The 15,916-nt window shown below is 34.9% G+C and overlaps 1 protein-coding gene across 1 annotated transcript; it reads right to left on the bottom strand.

Annotated features, from left to right (window-relative positions):
• Window positions 1-7,674: 7,674 nt before the first annotated feature.
• On the bottom strand, window positions 7,675-15,061 carry LOC117317936. Its single transcript, XM_033872905.1, has 4 exons — window positions 14,916-15,061; window positions 13,290-13,571; window positions 9,926-10,048; window positions 7,675-8,518 (listed from the first exon to the last, which is right to left on the bottom strand). Exons 2-4 carry the CDS (start codon window positions 13,341-13,343, stop codon window positions 8,372-8,374), a joined length of 324 nt encoding a protein of 107 aa, XP_033728796.1. The 5' UTR covers window positions 13,344-13,571; window positions 14,916-15,061; the 3' UTR covers window positions 7,675-8,371.
• Between the last annotated feature and the right edge of the window lie 855 nt (window positions 15,062-15,916).

Here is a 15,916-nt window from a genome sequence, read left to right as displayed (position 1 = left end):
CATGATCCCCAACTTTCCTCAACTTACCTGAGAAGTGTCAGTGTTGGCATACCCAGCCAAACCAGTTTTACTACTCACCTGGGAACAGCACATGCATTACAGGTGTATGAATGAACTGTCACGGTTGAGTAACCTCCATAGTAAACTCATAGTAACATAGTAAGAATATCCTGACACATGGGTTCTCCTATAAATCAATGCCACCACTAACAACTGTCAACTAATATTGACCTTTAAACAGATGGCATCCCCTAATACGTAATCAAAGGTGAAAGGTAAGGGGAATAGGGAAAATGCACGGTCAGACTTGGGGTTCAAACCCGGATATCCGAACACTTGCCGGATGCTCTACCAATTCAGCTACCTGGTCGCCGACGATCGACCCGGTCCAGTTGGGCTACACTCTTCCCTCCCTTTTAAAGTCTCGGACAACGGATTGACCCATAAGGAGAGATTCAAGACTTCTTTGACTGTACCAAGATAGATTACCAGGAATGAGGGGATCGTATAGAAACATAGAATGATTGAAAATTACTGTAAGCATAAGATACATTAAAATATTAATAAAAAAGTAAGGCTTTATTCTAATTTACTAATTTAGGTATTTTAGATTAATACAATAAAATATAGAGGTTGATACTGTTTGAGTTATAATCATTTTGTATATTTTTTTTGTATCCGACCCAAGATCAAATCATATGGCCGCCTTAAAAGCTAATTTTCAAATGAAAAAATAATGGCTTTTTATAGAATAATGATAAATCCAAATTTATCATGAACGAGATTTGTAGTTGAAATGAAGCTCTCCTCTGTAATTCAAAGTATTGTCTGCTCATATCGCTTTGACATCACAAACGTTTATCTTTGCAATCCTTGTATTTCGGCGGTTTTTCTGATCTGCCGGTGTCAAACACTGCAAAGGTCAGAAACGAGCGAGTTTTCAAAGAGAGACAGGTCTTGGAAGTGGAGGTTTTATTGTGTATAAATACGACAGTGTATATAATGGGGTAGACGGGAAGAGGACGGTATGACCTGCTGAAAACGCCCGACTCTAGATCGTGTCCGACTTATATATTAGGATCATTTTTGTTTGCTTTTTTGTTCAATATCTTTAGATAACTTTTAATCAAATAATACTTTAACTTCATTATGTGTGGTTGACGAGTGAAGCTAATTGAATCAAAATATATGAAGAAGTTATCTCCTTTTGACTGTTGTATTTTACAATTTTTTTCTCATTTCTCCACACCTTTTTTCACTGAATTAGGGCTAAAGAACAAAGAAGGCATACTTCCAGGCCGGAACGTTTCAGTCCGATCAGCCCGATATGCATTTGAAGATCCAATGTATAAATTAGACCACTGGACAATTAACGGCTTAAAAGATTTCAAAAAATATCAAGTCATTTAAGGATGACATAGGAGGTCCAGCTTCTTCATGGAACAATATCCTCCCCAAATGCAAATCGAGAATGACACATAGCGTAAATGCTCTTCCTCACAGAACACTCGGCGCTTATGTAGAATACTGCTAAACTGATACCTAGTAAAGGAATGACATCCAATGTGAATGAAAAGCTGTTAGCCATCAACATAAGGCCAAGCATAAAGACATTCAAACCCTCAAATGAACAGGGCAGACATGTTTGGTTTTATTTTTTGTCAGACTTTGTAGAACTACCTTATTCGTTGATTTGGGTTCTCTCTGGCCTTTAAATCAATATAATCTTAATGTATATTCGAAAGAGACCGAAACATTGCTCAGGAGAAGCCGGATGCAAACAAAACCGCCTCGTAATCAGAAATGCATATGGACGGCTATGTTATAATGAGTTTGGTTAATCATTCCACTGTTATGCGAGTTCTACAGTTCTACAGTCATGCCGTTTGTTGCGTTTGTGCATGCTCTTAGTCATTTTAATAACTAGGAATGTTTTGAATTGTCGTCCTACCAATCTGATTTGTGTGATGTATGGGTAGTTATACTAGCTGCGGACACCAAAGTCATAGTCAAAGACAAAAAACGTGATGCTGTAAACGATAACATGAAACGGGCAACGTTAAAGGGAACAACTTATAAACAAATAACTGTAACCGAAATACTAATTCACTGATATTTGTTAGACCAGTCTAAAATGTCCTTGTCCATATGTCCATGTCTATATGTGTATACAGAAGTCCATTTTGTTTTTGTTATTTGCTCATTTTGTCTTTGTTGTTGTCCCCTCCCCCTCTCCCCCCCACCACCAAATCACCACCCTTATTCCAGTCTATTACATTCTTTGCTATTCTATAACGTTTCAATCCAAGATAAAGTCAGTATACTTTAATAATAAATCTTACTACCTCATTCAATTAATCTAATACATTTTGTATATCATAATATATTTTCCATAACAACAGGGAGAAAGTTATGTTGATGTAAAGTATATTTTGTATGTAATGCTTCCCTATATGTATATATGTATGCTATTGTATGTCTTGCAAAAGAAAATTAAAATGAATAAAAAAAAAGTTAAAAAAAACAAGTTTAAGGGAACTAGTAAAGAGAGCGATATGTATCAAAATATGGTAATGGCGCCCACTCATTTTTCTTGCAAAACCGGTCTCAGATGGTTGGTGGTAGGATGTTCGTAGGATGCAAACGCTGTCATTGATACCGAAAACTTGAACCACAGCTAACGTTAGCCTTGCCTGAAACATGTGAAGATCTGAGCATAATGTTTAGTTGTTGTGTCGACAAAATATTTTTTTCTTCTATTTTCGTACTCAGAAATAGGTTTATTCTCAGCTGCAATGTATGGGCCCAATGCGACATAAATATAGACAAAATATCTTAACAAAACATGTTACTAACAAGAATCATATTACTTGAAGACTTACTGGACGTTTGTGTTGATTATTGACACTACAGTTTCATTGATTATGTGAAATATTGTAGTATCCATTTTGTGTCGCCTGCGGTGTCGATGTCAGCATCATCAGTTAAACTGGAGTTTTCCAGACTTTGTCCCTTACCGTTTGGCACATCAATTTGTGGCTTAGTATGTGGCCTGATCATAATTAACGGCAATTTGAGCTTGGACCATGTATCACTATTCCAATGTTTAAGTGGGGCTATGGACATTTGCAAATGAAAACTTTCGTTTTTTCCCATTGCTTGCTACATCAATTTGTTACTATGAAATTTTCAAAATAACCGATTATTAATTAACCTCATAGTTTAACCCCATAACTCCCAGCTACGCAAAATTACGCCTCATAGTTTAACCCCATAACTCCCAGCTACGCAAAATAGCCAATAGCACGTCGGTGTAAGAGAAATGGTCGTATCTCCCTTATGTGTTTACCTATTGAGATAACGAATATACTTAATAAAACTGTAGAAAATATCCAACAACATTTGTTCTTTGTAAAATTTCATTTGACAAACTTTTTTGATGCATTTCGTGAGTTGAAAAAACAAGCCAACTTTTATTTCGACAAATTTGAATTGTTGACGTCGTCTTTCAGCCGACGTAATCGTCCAAGCACGGATTCGATTCTGTATCAAACATTACTTAAAACTTAGCGAGAAATAATGCCTATAATTCATAATAGTGATAGTCAATACTCTCAATGTTATGTATATTCCACTTGTTTACAGAAATCCTCCAAAAAGTGATGTTTTTGGTCAATAAAGTACATGTGATGTATGGTTCTATACCGTATGCAGCACAAATCGACAAATTTAAAGATTGTTTGCATAACAAATAGTAATCATTATACAATTGTATATACAATTGAAGCCAAGAAATTGATTATTAATGTTAAAACTATGAAAACAAGAACCTAATTATAAATATGATTTATGATTAACATTTATAATCCTAATACAGCAATCTAAGCTGCAAACAGTTTCACATTTTACATTTTTATTCAGATGAAAGCACATGCGCATGTTTTTTCTAAGTAAAATATCGCATTTTTACGTATTTTCACTTCTGGTTGCAATGGTAAGGTTTTAAATCCAAAAATAGAAGTTTTACCATACAATCTGGATAGGTCCTCTTTACAAGTTTCAATAGATAGTCTGCTGACTAAACCATTATACCTGTAATACAAAACCAAATATCTTACAATGAAGGCTAGGTAGATAAAACGGAAATAAAAACTTTAACAAAAATCATTGCTTTTAATTTCAGTCAGTAACCATGACAACAATTGCAACTGAATAGAAAATACTACTTTTATTTGTGTTTATCCTCCTTCCTCAAGAGTCTGATATATCATTAATTTTATAAATTAGCATTTAATTCACCTCATTGGCTTAAAATGTATATTCATATGGAATAAGTATTTTTTTCATAAAATCATAAATTTTGGTTACCATGGTAACGTCAATAATGCAAAAACACCATTTTGGTTACTAAATTTGGAAAGTTTATATTCTCAAGTTTCTAAATATATATGGGTTGTACCAAAAATGTTGACGCAATGCGTGAAAAATCATGATGAACCAAAATGTCGGATTTTTATCAGTTCAATTAAAATATCCTGGGATTAAGGGGTAAAAAGCTACGGACAAATATAATAACCGTCATAATGTTTTGTCATACAGGCATTCCCTCTCCTGTCAAATTTTGGTCCAAATAATACCAAACCTCCTTCCCAGGCTGCAGCACTGTCAGCGTATAGCTGGAGAGCCTCGTTTGAAGACCGCATAATTGTGACTCCAGTGTATTGATTATCTGATGTTATGTCATGAGTAATTTGACATGATGATGAGCTGTGAAACGTATATGGTTTAATCAATTTAGCGACGACAAAATGCTAAAAATGCTACCACCTGGACCAGGAACAGTGTTATAATTGGGTTGTTGAGAAAAACGTGGATTCCATTTTTAAGATTAAACGTTTGACGTCATTAAACCCGATTTTTTAAACATAAATATATGGATGGCTAAACAGTGATAATTGTTACCGCTATTTCTAAAAAAAAAAAATCCTTGAGGAAAATTCTCAAACTTTACGTGTTGGTTTCTCTTGGACTCTTGTAATACCCATTTGATTTTTTATCTGATCAGGAGAACAAAATAGCCTATAGGCAGCCATCTTACATTTTGTATGTTTTGCTCTTTTCCCCAAAGTGGTCTTCTTGGATCTTTCTTTGATTTCATATGCAGGGTTTACATGTTTTCAGGTTATTATTAAGAGGAAACGATAATTTAATCATTTCGGATCGGTCGATAGGTCGAACACATATTCTTTCTAACACAAATTCAATAATATTATAGCAAGTATTTGTTCGAACTCAGACTAGTTTAACTGTACAATGTAATAGTTTTACAGTTGTGTTGTTGTTGTTTTTTTAGGGGGGGGGGGGGGGGGGGTAGGGGGGCAGACACTTCTCTCCAATGCCTTTTACCTTTATATATGCTTTGGCTACTTTCTTAGCTCTGTCTGGAACTGGTTGAGTTTCATGTAACAACTATCATTTAGATATTTTTATTCATACATGTGTGTACATTATGAGAACTCAATTATCCTTGACATACAGGGGCTTGTTCACGTTGAACTGTACATGTGTCCAGTGTTCATTGCGTTGTGACTTTTATATAGTACATTACATGTTGACCTTTGATTTGCCACATATCCACCCCTACGTTAAAGCGTCAACTTTCTTCATCGTCTATAACCTTCTCATTTGAAAATGAAAAAAAAAAAAAAAAAAACTCAGATACTATTTTCCTTGTTTTTTTAGAGCATTCGCTTACCTCGATACCCCAAACATCCGATAACATCTTTAATACGCCACCTCAACCATCCCAGCCTACAAATATCCCAATACAGCAAATGTTTTTTTCAACACCCTCGTCAGCTTAACGCTAACGGTAGAGCTCAGACCAGAAGAACTTGAACATTGTTCTATCAATATTTACCTTAATGTTAAAACATAAATGATTGTCATTAATGCATTCGTATTTGTTTTGTTTATCTAGCCTAAAATGATAACTTGTAACCAGTTATCAGAAAAAATTTGATATCTCTTTCGATTTCTCAATTTCAGTACATGTATTTGCTTATTTTTGCTTATCAAATAACGATTCCACAACAAGAGCAGTTATGACAGATTCTAGATGCATCATTTTGAGGTCCTTTTCGCCATAGTTTGAAAGTGTTACATCTTTTTTTCTGATGAAATGGGGATGTTAGTAAAGTTGTTTTTACAAATAATGTACCTGTTGGAGCAAGTATTCTTGTGTGCGAATACAACTCGACATAACTTTTCAAACCATAGCTGATAATCAATTTATATTCATATACTGAGCTCTTGGTAAATTTATTCCTAAACTAGGCTCCCAAGATATTGGCAATCATTACCTTTCTCAAACCAAGAAGCAATGTAGAGAATGTGTGATTAACATTGTGCGATTAAAAGCAAACGATCGAAACGGTAGGATAAATATAAAAGAACAATATATTTGCAAGAATATCATTCAAACAGCAAAAGGAGAGTAATTCATTCATCAATTCCGCAATCAATATCCTGATTGGAATAAACTAGGAAGCACGGTTGATGAAAATATTTTTTATAAGCTCGAAAATACATGGATATCCGCTAAGTCCCCCTAATTGTGCTTGTCTCTTGGTGCATAATACATTACTAGTATTAATGATTAAATCGAAACAACTTAGTATACAGTACTCTAAACAAAACCTAGAAGAGAAACTCTGTTTTTTTTTCAAATGAACCTGGTACACAGGTCACCAGGTAAAATTCACGGACAAACTAACACAGGTGAAATATAGGATACGAATAAAACTGGCTATAGATGGTTTGTCTTTGTCTTTAAACATCAACATTTTTCTTCCTAGAAATTGAAGGCTTATATAATCTATCATGGGTCTGTTCCGTGGACAGGGATATCTCAACCCGACTGTTAGAGTTTGACCAGTCAGCACGAGGCTTGCCGAGCGCTGGCCAGCCAAACGCTTACACGAGGGTTGAGATATCCTTCTTCGCGGAACAGACACATGATTGATTATTTTTCTCACATACTTGCAATCAAACGTAAGTTTTTATGAAAGTTTGTCATCGCGCCGTCTTCAATGCTCCTTGGAATGTGTATCAAAATTGATGACGTCATCATTTACGACTTGGTTACTCAACGTAAAATAATGACGTTACGTTGTGAGCAGTGTCATATAGCGCGTACCGGCTGCCTTTATCCACCCTGTGTAAGATCGATTTATTTTTTCCCTAGCAACCACCGGATAACCCTGTGAAGTATGGGGAAATGAAGATCACCCCTCTTCCCCCTCTTCGATTCTCCAATGAGAAAATGTCTGTCATCTGTACGGGTTTTCCTTGGTGCTGTTTTCTCCCAGAATAAAACCCAAAATGCGCCTCCCACCGGGCCAACAATTAAGTGATCAATGTCAGTTGTATAAATCATTTCGTAGTTGTGGTAAAATTGATACAATTAATACTTTGACACACCGTGCAATTCACTATAGTGGATACTTTTATCTTACAACAATTTAACACACAACAGGTATACTTAACAAGTCCCTAAATCGCCATAGGTTATTAAATATCTACAACAGAAACAGGGTACGGACATACTGATAACGGACTACAGATATCTGTGGAGTATTACGGGTCCGAAGACGGAAGGATAACACATATACAAACATTTGCACAAAATTTTATTCAATATGCTTAAGGAAATATTATAATCAATTAAAGATAATGAAAGATTAAGCAAGATAGAAATATTAAAACAGAAACTCAATTAAGGATATGTTTCTTTTCTTTCAAAAGTTAACAACGTGCGCATTTTTGTTTTTTGTCTTATGCAGATAAATCAGAAATTATTCCATGCTCTGCATGATCATTACATTTTTTATCATTAAAGAAAGCCAAAATGGCGGTTTAAGTAAATAAGATGCGTGTTAGGGTAGATTTGCATAATTACAAATATACTGGCGCCACAAGCCTGAAATCAGTGCGACTGGGTTCACATTCCACCGGACATGCAGACTTTGTTCACGCACGACCCTTTGTGAGATCATACAACTGTACATTTGTACTTAATATGTCATTAGTTCCAACTGAATGAATGATGACACGTGTTAACATTATCGAGTACCAGTAAAGTTGCATTGTATGCACAGTTCAAATTCGAGTCGTAAATATAAGATTTTTAGAATCCTAGACGTTAACACATGAACAAAACTGTTGGTATCAGTATTTGTAATAGAATGTTCAAGCAAAAAAATGATGCCTTATATAGTAATTGATATTTTCATTGATATCATCAACAATAAAATTGGGAGTAAATAATGTAAAGATAGCGCAATTGATAATAAGAAAGCAATAAGCAATATTACATAACGTGGTCGAGGGACAGGGCGTGGTTCAGTTGGAGTTCTCTAAGATTTGGCAGTTCACGTTGAGCAGAAGAATTGCCTGCACTTCCTTTTCCCCCTTTTCCCGATTTTGCGGCATTTCCCAGTGTGTCGGTTGCAACAAGCTACAACATCAAAGTTAATTGTTTTGGCAAAACCTCTGATTTACGTTTGTATAGTTTTGAGTAGGTCGTTAGCTGTTTATTAATATAGATAAAAGAAAGTCTCTTTTTTATATATTTTGAGTTGGGATCATGTGTCCAGTTCTGTTTGACATTGTTACCAAGGTTTTATGTCGTAAATCCTATAATCTTTAAAGTGGCTATAGGAATTGGCAAAGTAGAATTTTGTGATTGCATGGATATGGTAAAAATCATTTGAATCAACCACCTCGATCAAAAAGAATTAAACCTTCACCATGTTTTACTTTTTTTCTTTCTCTTTTAATCTTTTTTTCACCTGTGTGCAGATGCCATTTCGAATGAGACTATTTTGTAGAATTGTTGTCATTAATCCTGATTACTGTTTGAATTTGTCAAATAATTCTCTTTAATACCATTAGCAATAATTTGAAATAAGTTTAAATTCAAAAGAAAAAAAAAGAAAAAAAAATCAACTGCATGGTTCTCCACCACAAAATGATTTAATTTAACTTAATGCAACACAATAAATGCATAATAGTTTCTTAAACAATATTCTATTTGGTATATAAAGCGAAAAGTTGAAATATGTTGGTTTGGTATTTAAAGGCAAAGATATTTAAAAATTCACTAATTGCTACCTGTGTGCAGATGACATATTGAAGTAAACCTATTTTGCATAATAGAAATAATAAGATATTGGTAATTCGTTAATTCTGTCAAGTAGTTATTTATGATACCTTTTGTAATAAGTTGAAATACAAAATGGCCGCCATTTTCTGGCACCTGTTTGGTCCAAATTAAGATATTGTCTGATCTTATTGAAAATTTATATGTAGGTGCATCATGGGACACCAGCCCCTCTCAGCATCTCATTTTTACATTTTAACAATATGGTCGCCATTTCTTGGCCTCTGATTGATCCAAATTTAGATATTGTCTAATTTCAATAAAATGTAGGTACACATGGGACACCGGTTACTATCGCAGCCTCACTTATGAATTTCAGGCCTCAGAATGGTCCGGATTAATATATTGTCCCATTTTGATGAACTTTGATATGAATGTACAACATAAGGTACCAGTTACTCTTGTAACCTCACTTTCACAATTAAACAAAATCGCCGCCAATTCATAGCCTCTGATTGGTCGAAATTTAGATATTGTGCGATTTCCATTACATTTGGTATATCGGGATAGTAAAGGTCTGCAAATTCAATGTATAGCTTTCGTTGGATGGAGAACAATGCGTCTTATTATTGGTCGAAATTTAGGTATTAAGCGGTTTGATAAAAAATTGTGTTGAAACCGAGTTATCGCCCTCACTACACTTCATTCTTTTTGTGACAATCCTTTAGGTGTCACCTCAATAGTAAATATAAATGTTCTTACGTTTACAATATCTGTTCCGGCTCTGATGCCACCATGTTTGACAATTGTCACATGCATCTCGAGTGCATATTTTGCAACGGTTACGCCATTTCTTTCCTTGACATGGGTTTGGATCGCACCGATCTGGAAAAAAATCATCGTCAGCAATGGGAATGCCATATGGAAAACATTATGATCATGTAGGTATTATCTCACTATGGAGAATTAAATACTCTTATACAATGAGATGATTGTGTCAAGGAAATTTTCAGATGAACAACAATTCAATAATCTACTACAGTATTTCGTTCTTATTTATCAATTATAGACTGTCGCGAGTCAAATATGTTGTTCATATAACAACATATTAACCAAAACGAAAGTTCTTAATTTCTACATAACATCTGAAATAATATATCGCTTAGCTAAAGTCTTAAGTGGGATTAATTATACATCATTGTCTATTTGACTGCATCTGATTCAGACCTTCAATTACGCAATAAACTATTCCTAGATATTTTTTCATACTGTGAGATATATCTGGATGTTACAAATACATGTCTTTAGGGCGGTTTGAATTATAAATAAAATGCTAAATTAACAACTTTATTATCCTGGTTATCATATGGGAAAAATGCTCAGTGAATAATGTTTAATGGAAGCATGAAAATATCAAAGGAGAATATGGTCACAGATTATCAAAATTATAAACGATAAAGGATATTGTTGATCATTTTCATCTTATCGTTAAAACATAAGTATGAGACATACTGTGCTTTGACAACTACTTTTTCAAAAAAAGATATAAAAACACAGAAATAAATAAATGTCTGCTACGTAGGGCGTAACCTTACATCATTTTATTTTCGCAGGTGATTGATTCAAAGTTTGATATTATTATGATATAGACACCTTACTGAAATGTACGAAAGAAAGAAAAAAAAAGGAAAATTGCATAGTTATGAAAATAATTTTCTTGATTTTTTGTATGAGCCTGACGCTGTAATTATCACCTTGGCATATTAATGTTGAAAATGAATGTGATCATTTAACAATGATCCAAGATGGGCATTGGCGGCAGTGAAGACCTAGCCGCTGTACAATAACTGAAAGTGGTACCTAAGGATGCGTGACTATTGGCTGGAAGTACATAATAGCTGAAAAGCTTGTCGAAACTATCATTTAACGACTCCTGGCTGATGCAATTAATAAGTAACTGTTCTAGGGATCTTCTCAGGAGATCCCAGAAACATTTGACCATTCCATCCCGGCGATGGTGGCAGAATATAATATTTTCCTTATTCCGCTATCACCGACCATTATTATTTATTTTTAGCGGCCCACGTAATTTGTTTCCAACTGTCTGGCCTGTGTATGTTTCCCCACTTCCCATTGGTCATAGTTTTTGCAAATACCTGAGGAGTTAAACAAAACACAGTTTTTGTTTGTACTTATTTCATTAAAGGGAAAACTAAAATAGTCGAAAATTTCTTTATATTTTTCAATTTCATTAATCAATAACAGCCAACAACAGGCTAAACAACAAACAAGAATTATGATATAAAAGTCTAAATGATAGGGTCTTAATATATAATAAGTCACTTAAAATCAGCTCTTTACTGTAGTAATGGTAAATATACAAACTCAAATAAATGATGAACATTGCTTTGTTTTGGGTTTTACCGAAGATGTACTATCATTGATAACGGGATTTGTTTCACCCTATGTTTTGAAAATTTACAGCTGAATCAGTTCAATGTGGTGAGACAAGATACTCGCGCACCACAGCCATATTTGTATGGGAAATGGAAGGGTGGTGGTAGTTTTGTAGGACTTTGCTGACAAAATTAAAACTTCTATGTTTTTCGGTTATAAGGGGCAGATAACGAACGCGTTATAACGAGACAATTCACGCTGCATTTAGCTTTCTGTGACATCCTTAAAGTGTCACCCCACTAGTAAAAAAAGTAGTGGTGTCGATTGAGAGCAATATAGTGTCTTTAAAGGACAGTATAGCATCGGTTCAGTTCATTATAATGTCAGTACAGGATGTTATTGTGTCAGTACATGGTATTATAGTGTCATTACAGTACGTGAAAGTGTGAATAAAGGACATTAAAATGTCATCACATGACGTTATATTGTTGGTACAGGATAGTATAGTGTCAGTTCAGGACGTAACAGTGTGAATAAAGGACATTAAAATGTCATCACATGACGTTATATTGTTGGTACAGGATAGTATAGTGTCAGTTCAGGACGTAACAGTGTCCGTACTAGACGTTAAAGTGTCAGCAGTCATTATAGTGTCAGTACAGTACGTTATAGTGTCAGTACAGTACGTTATAGTGTATGTATTGGACATTTTATTGTCATTACATGACATTATATTGCCATTACATGCCGTAATTGTGTCGATACATAGAGGTTACACAACGAGTGGTTGTTGGATATGGAATTTATTTCACACGAGTAAGTTATTTTTTAAAAGTTACAAAAGACACGAGCTTTAGCGAGTGTTTTTTGCAACTTTTAAAAAATAACTTACGAGTGTGAAATAAATTCCATATCCAACAATTTCGAGTCGTGTGACCTGTTTCTACCACAATAATATCGGCTTGAATCAAAGGGAAACGTGGCCAAGTATAATTTCGCGTATGCAAATAATGTGTACCGGTGACGTCGGGGACCCGGTGATGTGACGTCATTAGATTATTGATGACGTCAATAACAATTGCAGCTTGGGTCAAAGTTCCCCGTGTTAGCCAATCGAAATGCGTACAGAGTTTATACCACGTGTGGTATAAACAGATTGTTAATCAACAGCTGTAATGATTAACTGATGGTCTGAGAGTTGAATAACACAGGGTATTGTGGTAACGTTATAGTGTCCGTACATAATATTATAGTGTCGGTATAGGATGGTATATTGTCAGTGCAGGATTAATAGGGTCAGTTAAATACGTTAACTTACAGTAAAAATAATGTTTTTAGACAAGACGAAGTAACAATCAAGTGTATGTTTTGAATCAAAAACATATTAAGAATAGATAACATTGAGAAATGTTCTATACGGTATATCCGGGTACTTTATTTTTCTAAGTGATATTTCTGGTCAAATTTGGATTTAACTGTTATGGTTATCACTGTTCTACGTCCGAGGGTCATACATTTATTCAAAACAGGTTTACCTCGAAAAAAGTTCTTCCTGTTGATCCCCGCCCTCAACCCCTTTACAAATAAATGCTTTATTACAGAAGTTTTTCTAATCTATTCAGCAATTCAAAATACAAGGTATATTTATATATTTTATGTAATTTTATAAACGGCGACGAACAAAGAACGTTATTTTCGGGTCGGGCTACATTAACATATAGTTACTCACCAATGCATGTGTGTCTGATCCGTACATATTTGTAGACAACAGGACACGGATCATCTCCTGTGACACTGTTACTGGCTGTCACCATGCAGGTGGTTTTATCATTACAGAGGTTTCCGTATCCCTCCAGAGCTGACGGGGAGGAGCAATTGGTCTCTGTCACTAGCTCGTTCTCATAAAAACACGTGATTTGATCTTCTCTACCATAAAATGCTTCCTGGATGTCGATGACTTGTCCCGCAGGGCATTCAATAACACCTGTCTCTCTCTCACAGATGATGACTTCTGTACATACATAATTAAAACATAAGAAAGTGCAACAACCTGTTATAAATATATACAGTTATTGAACATGATATATTTGTTACACTTAGATATGTTTAGACTGTCCCAATACAACAATGCATACATTTTTTTTTCATTTAATCAGTTTATATCTCACATAAATGATTTCATTCTCAGCATACAAGTCCTGCACTGTTTACTTCAGACCCGTTCACAATGCATTATGCACTTGTAATCCCCGAAACTTAGGAAAACGGAGTCATATACATATTGCACTGTTCATTTTACAAGGTAATCGTTGTGGTAATTTCGGACAGTGATATCCAATCAGTTATTAATTTCATTAAAAATTATATTATCACAACACTGATTTAATTATTGATGATTCATAAGGACTTTTTTTTCAAAAACCAACAAGATTTAATGTTTAATTCTAAGATCCAATGACGACCGTGGGGAATCAATTAGGTCTCCGTCAGGTTCGAATTATTTTGTAATGCATCTCTTTAACTCTTTCAGCGCCGTTGTCGATTAAAGTCGGCATAACAATGTGCTCCCTCTTCCCCATTGTCGACTACAGTCGACAAGCTAAGGTGAAGTTATTAAAGTGTTGATTTGTTGAAATCATCAACCGACAAATAAAATCATCCAATGCAATGACATATGAAATACGTTCCAAAATTTTGAAACAGACATATTGGTTGATAAATTCGTTTTTATTCATTTGTGTTAAGTGTTTTTCCGTTAGAGTAATTGGTGATATCTTCTCAATATGTTGTTAATGTAAGCAATATGGCGGCTTGCTATATTTCCATTTTATATCCAGGACATTTCAGAGTGTTCAATCTGGTATTTAAATCTTATTTTGTTAAACATTTCTTTATCATCTACAAAGATAACACTCGCCTTTCTGTTTCTATATGAAAAAACAACACATCAAAAATGCACATGAAGTCTGCCTAATTACTACTTCCGGTACGGAATCCGGAAAGAACAATAAGTACGGAAAGATTTAATATACATGTATGCTTCTGGAGTAATTATACTCTGGATACTCTGGAGCGTTTTTACTGGATTTGCTAGTACGAAGTCGTTGAAAAAGTCTGAGTCCATTTACATTTATCCTCCACATTTTGACTTCAAAACACGACAAAATATAAAATTACTGAGTTCATTAATCAACAATTGTCTTAAGTTTTATGTGGTATGAGCATTTATGAAGCTCGAATTGAAATATTAAAGTTTGCTTGTCATGACTCGACCCACTTCTCGAACTGCTTTATAATATATCATCATTAAAGAATACCCCATTTAGGATCATATAGATGCATTCATTCTACTCACCATATATATCACAGCGTGGCCCTATTTTCCCGGACGGACAGTTGGTGCACACAATTGAGCCACTGGAGCGATCACAGTGTCCACCATTGCAAGGATCGCCTTCACAGGTAACGGCAACTTTCAAAACAACAACGTTTCAGTACGGGAAATTATAGCATCTGCACAAGACGTTATATTGTCGGTACAGTAGGTGATAATACCAGAACAGGAAGTTGTATTATCTGTACAGTAGATTATAGTGTCAGTTCAAGAAGTTCTTGTATCCTTACAATACAGACTGTCAATAGAGGATAGTATAGTGTTAGTGAAGAACGTTGTAAGCTCAGTAAAGAAGGTTTTAGTTTCCGAACAGGTAGGTTAAGTGTCAGTACAAGACAACACACATTGTCAAATCAATATGCTATTGTGTAAATAGAGGTAGATATAGTGTCGGCACAGAAAGTTATATTGTAAGCACATACTGTTATAATGTCAGTATAGTCAGCTAAATGTCAGTACAGTACGTTATACTGTCGGTACAGGATATCATAGTATCAGTACAAGACGTTATCGTGTCAGGACATGACGTTATAGTGTCAGCATAGTACTTCTAATGTCAGTTAAGTACGTTACAGTGTCGGTACTGGACGATTTGGTGTCAGAACAGGACATAAAAGTCTCCTTACAGGATATTATAGAGTCACTACAAGGCATTATAGTGCCCGTAAAGGATATTATAGTATCCGTACAGGATGTTATAGCGTCAGTACATGATGCTATAGTGTCGATACAGGCTGTTACAGTGTCAGTATAAAAGATGAAGTGTAGTGAGGGGCAATAACTCGTTAGAGTTGTCGTTCCTTACGGAACGTAATGTTAATACGAGTTAATTCGCCTATTTTGCCGGAAATAATAGCAATTTGAGGACAGAAACATTGACACATACAATTTTGCTGATACTTTGAGCCATTGTAAAACTCGAGGTTCTGTTTGAATCGCCCTCAATATTGAAAAACAATCAG

Source organism: Pecten maximus, chromosome 19 (assembly GCF_902652985.1).
Source record: "Pecten maximus chromosome 19, xPecMax1.1, whole genome shotgun sequence".
NCBI lineage: Eukaryota > Metazoa > Mollusca > Bivalvia > Pectinida > Pectinidae > Pecten > Pecten maximus.
Note: the sequence above shows the minus strand (reverse complement) of the source record. Positions and strands in the feature narration are given on the sequence as shown.

Bases quoted from the DNA above. Each gene is read 5' to 3' on its own strand.
- LOC117317936 (XM_033872905.1), bottom strand. From the start codon at position 13,343: ATGATCCGTGTCCTGTTGTCTACAAATATGTACGGATCAGACACACAT. The intron at 10,049-13,289 runs GTGAGTAACTAT...ATTTTTTTCCAG, and splicing joins GATCAGACACACATGCATTG to ATCGGTGCGATCCAAACCCA. The intron at 8,519-9,925 runs GTAAGAACATTT...TTGATGTTGTAG, and splicing joins CCGGAACAGATATTGTAAAC to CTTGTTGCAACCGACACACT.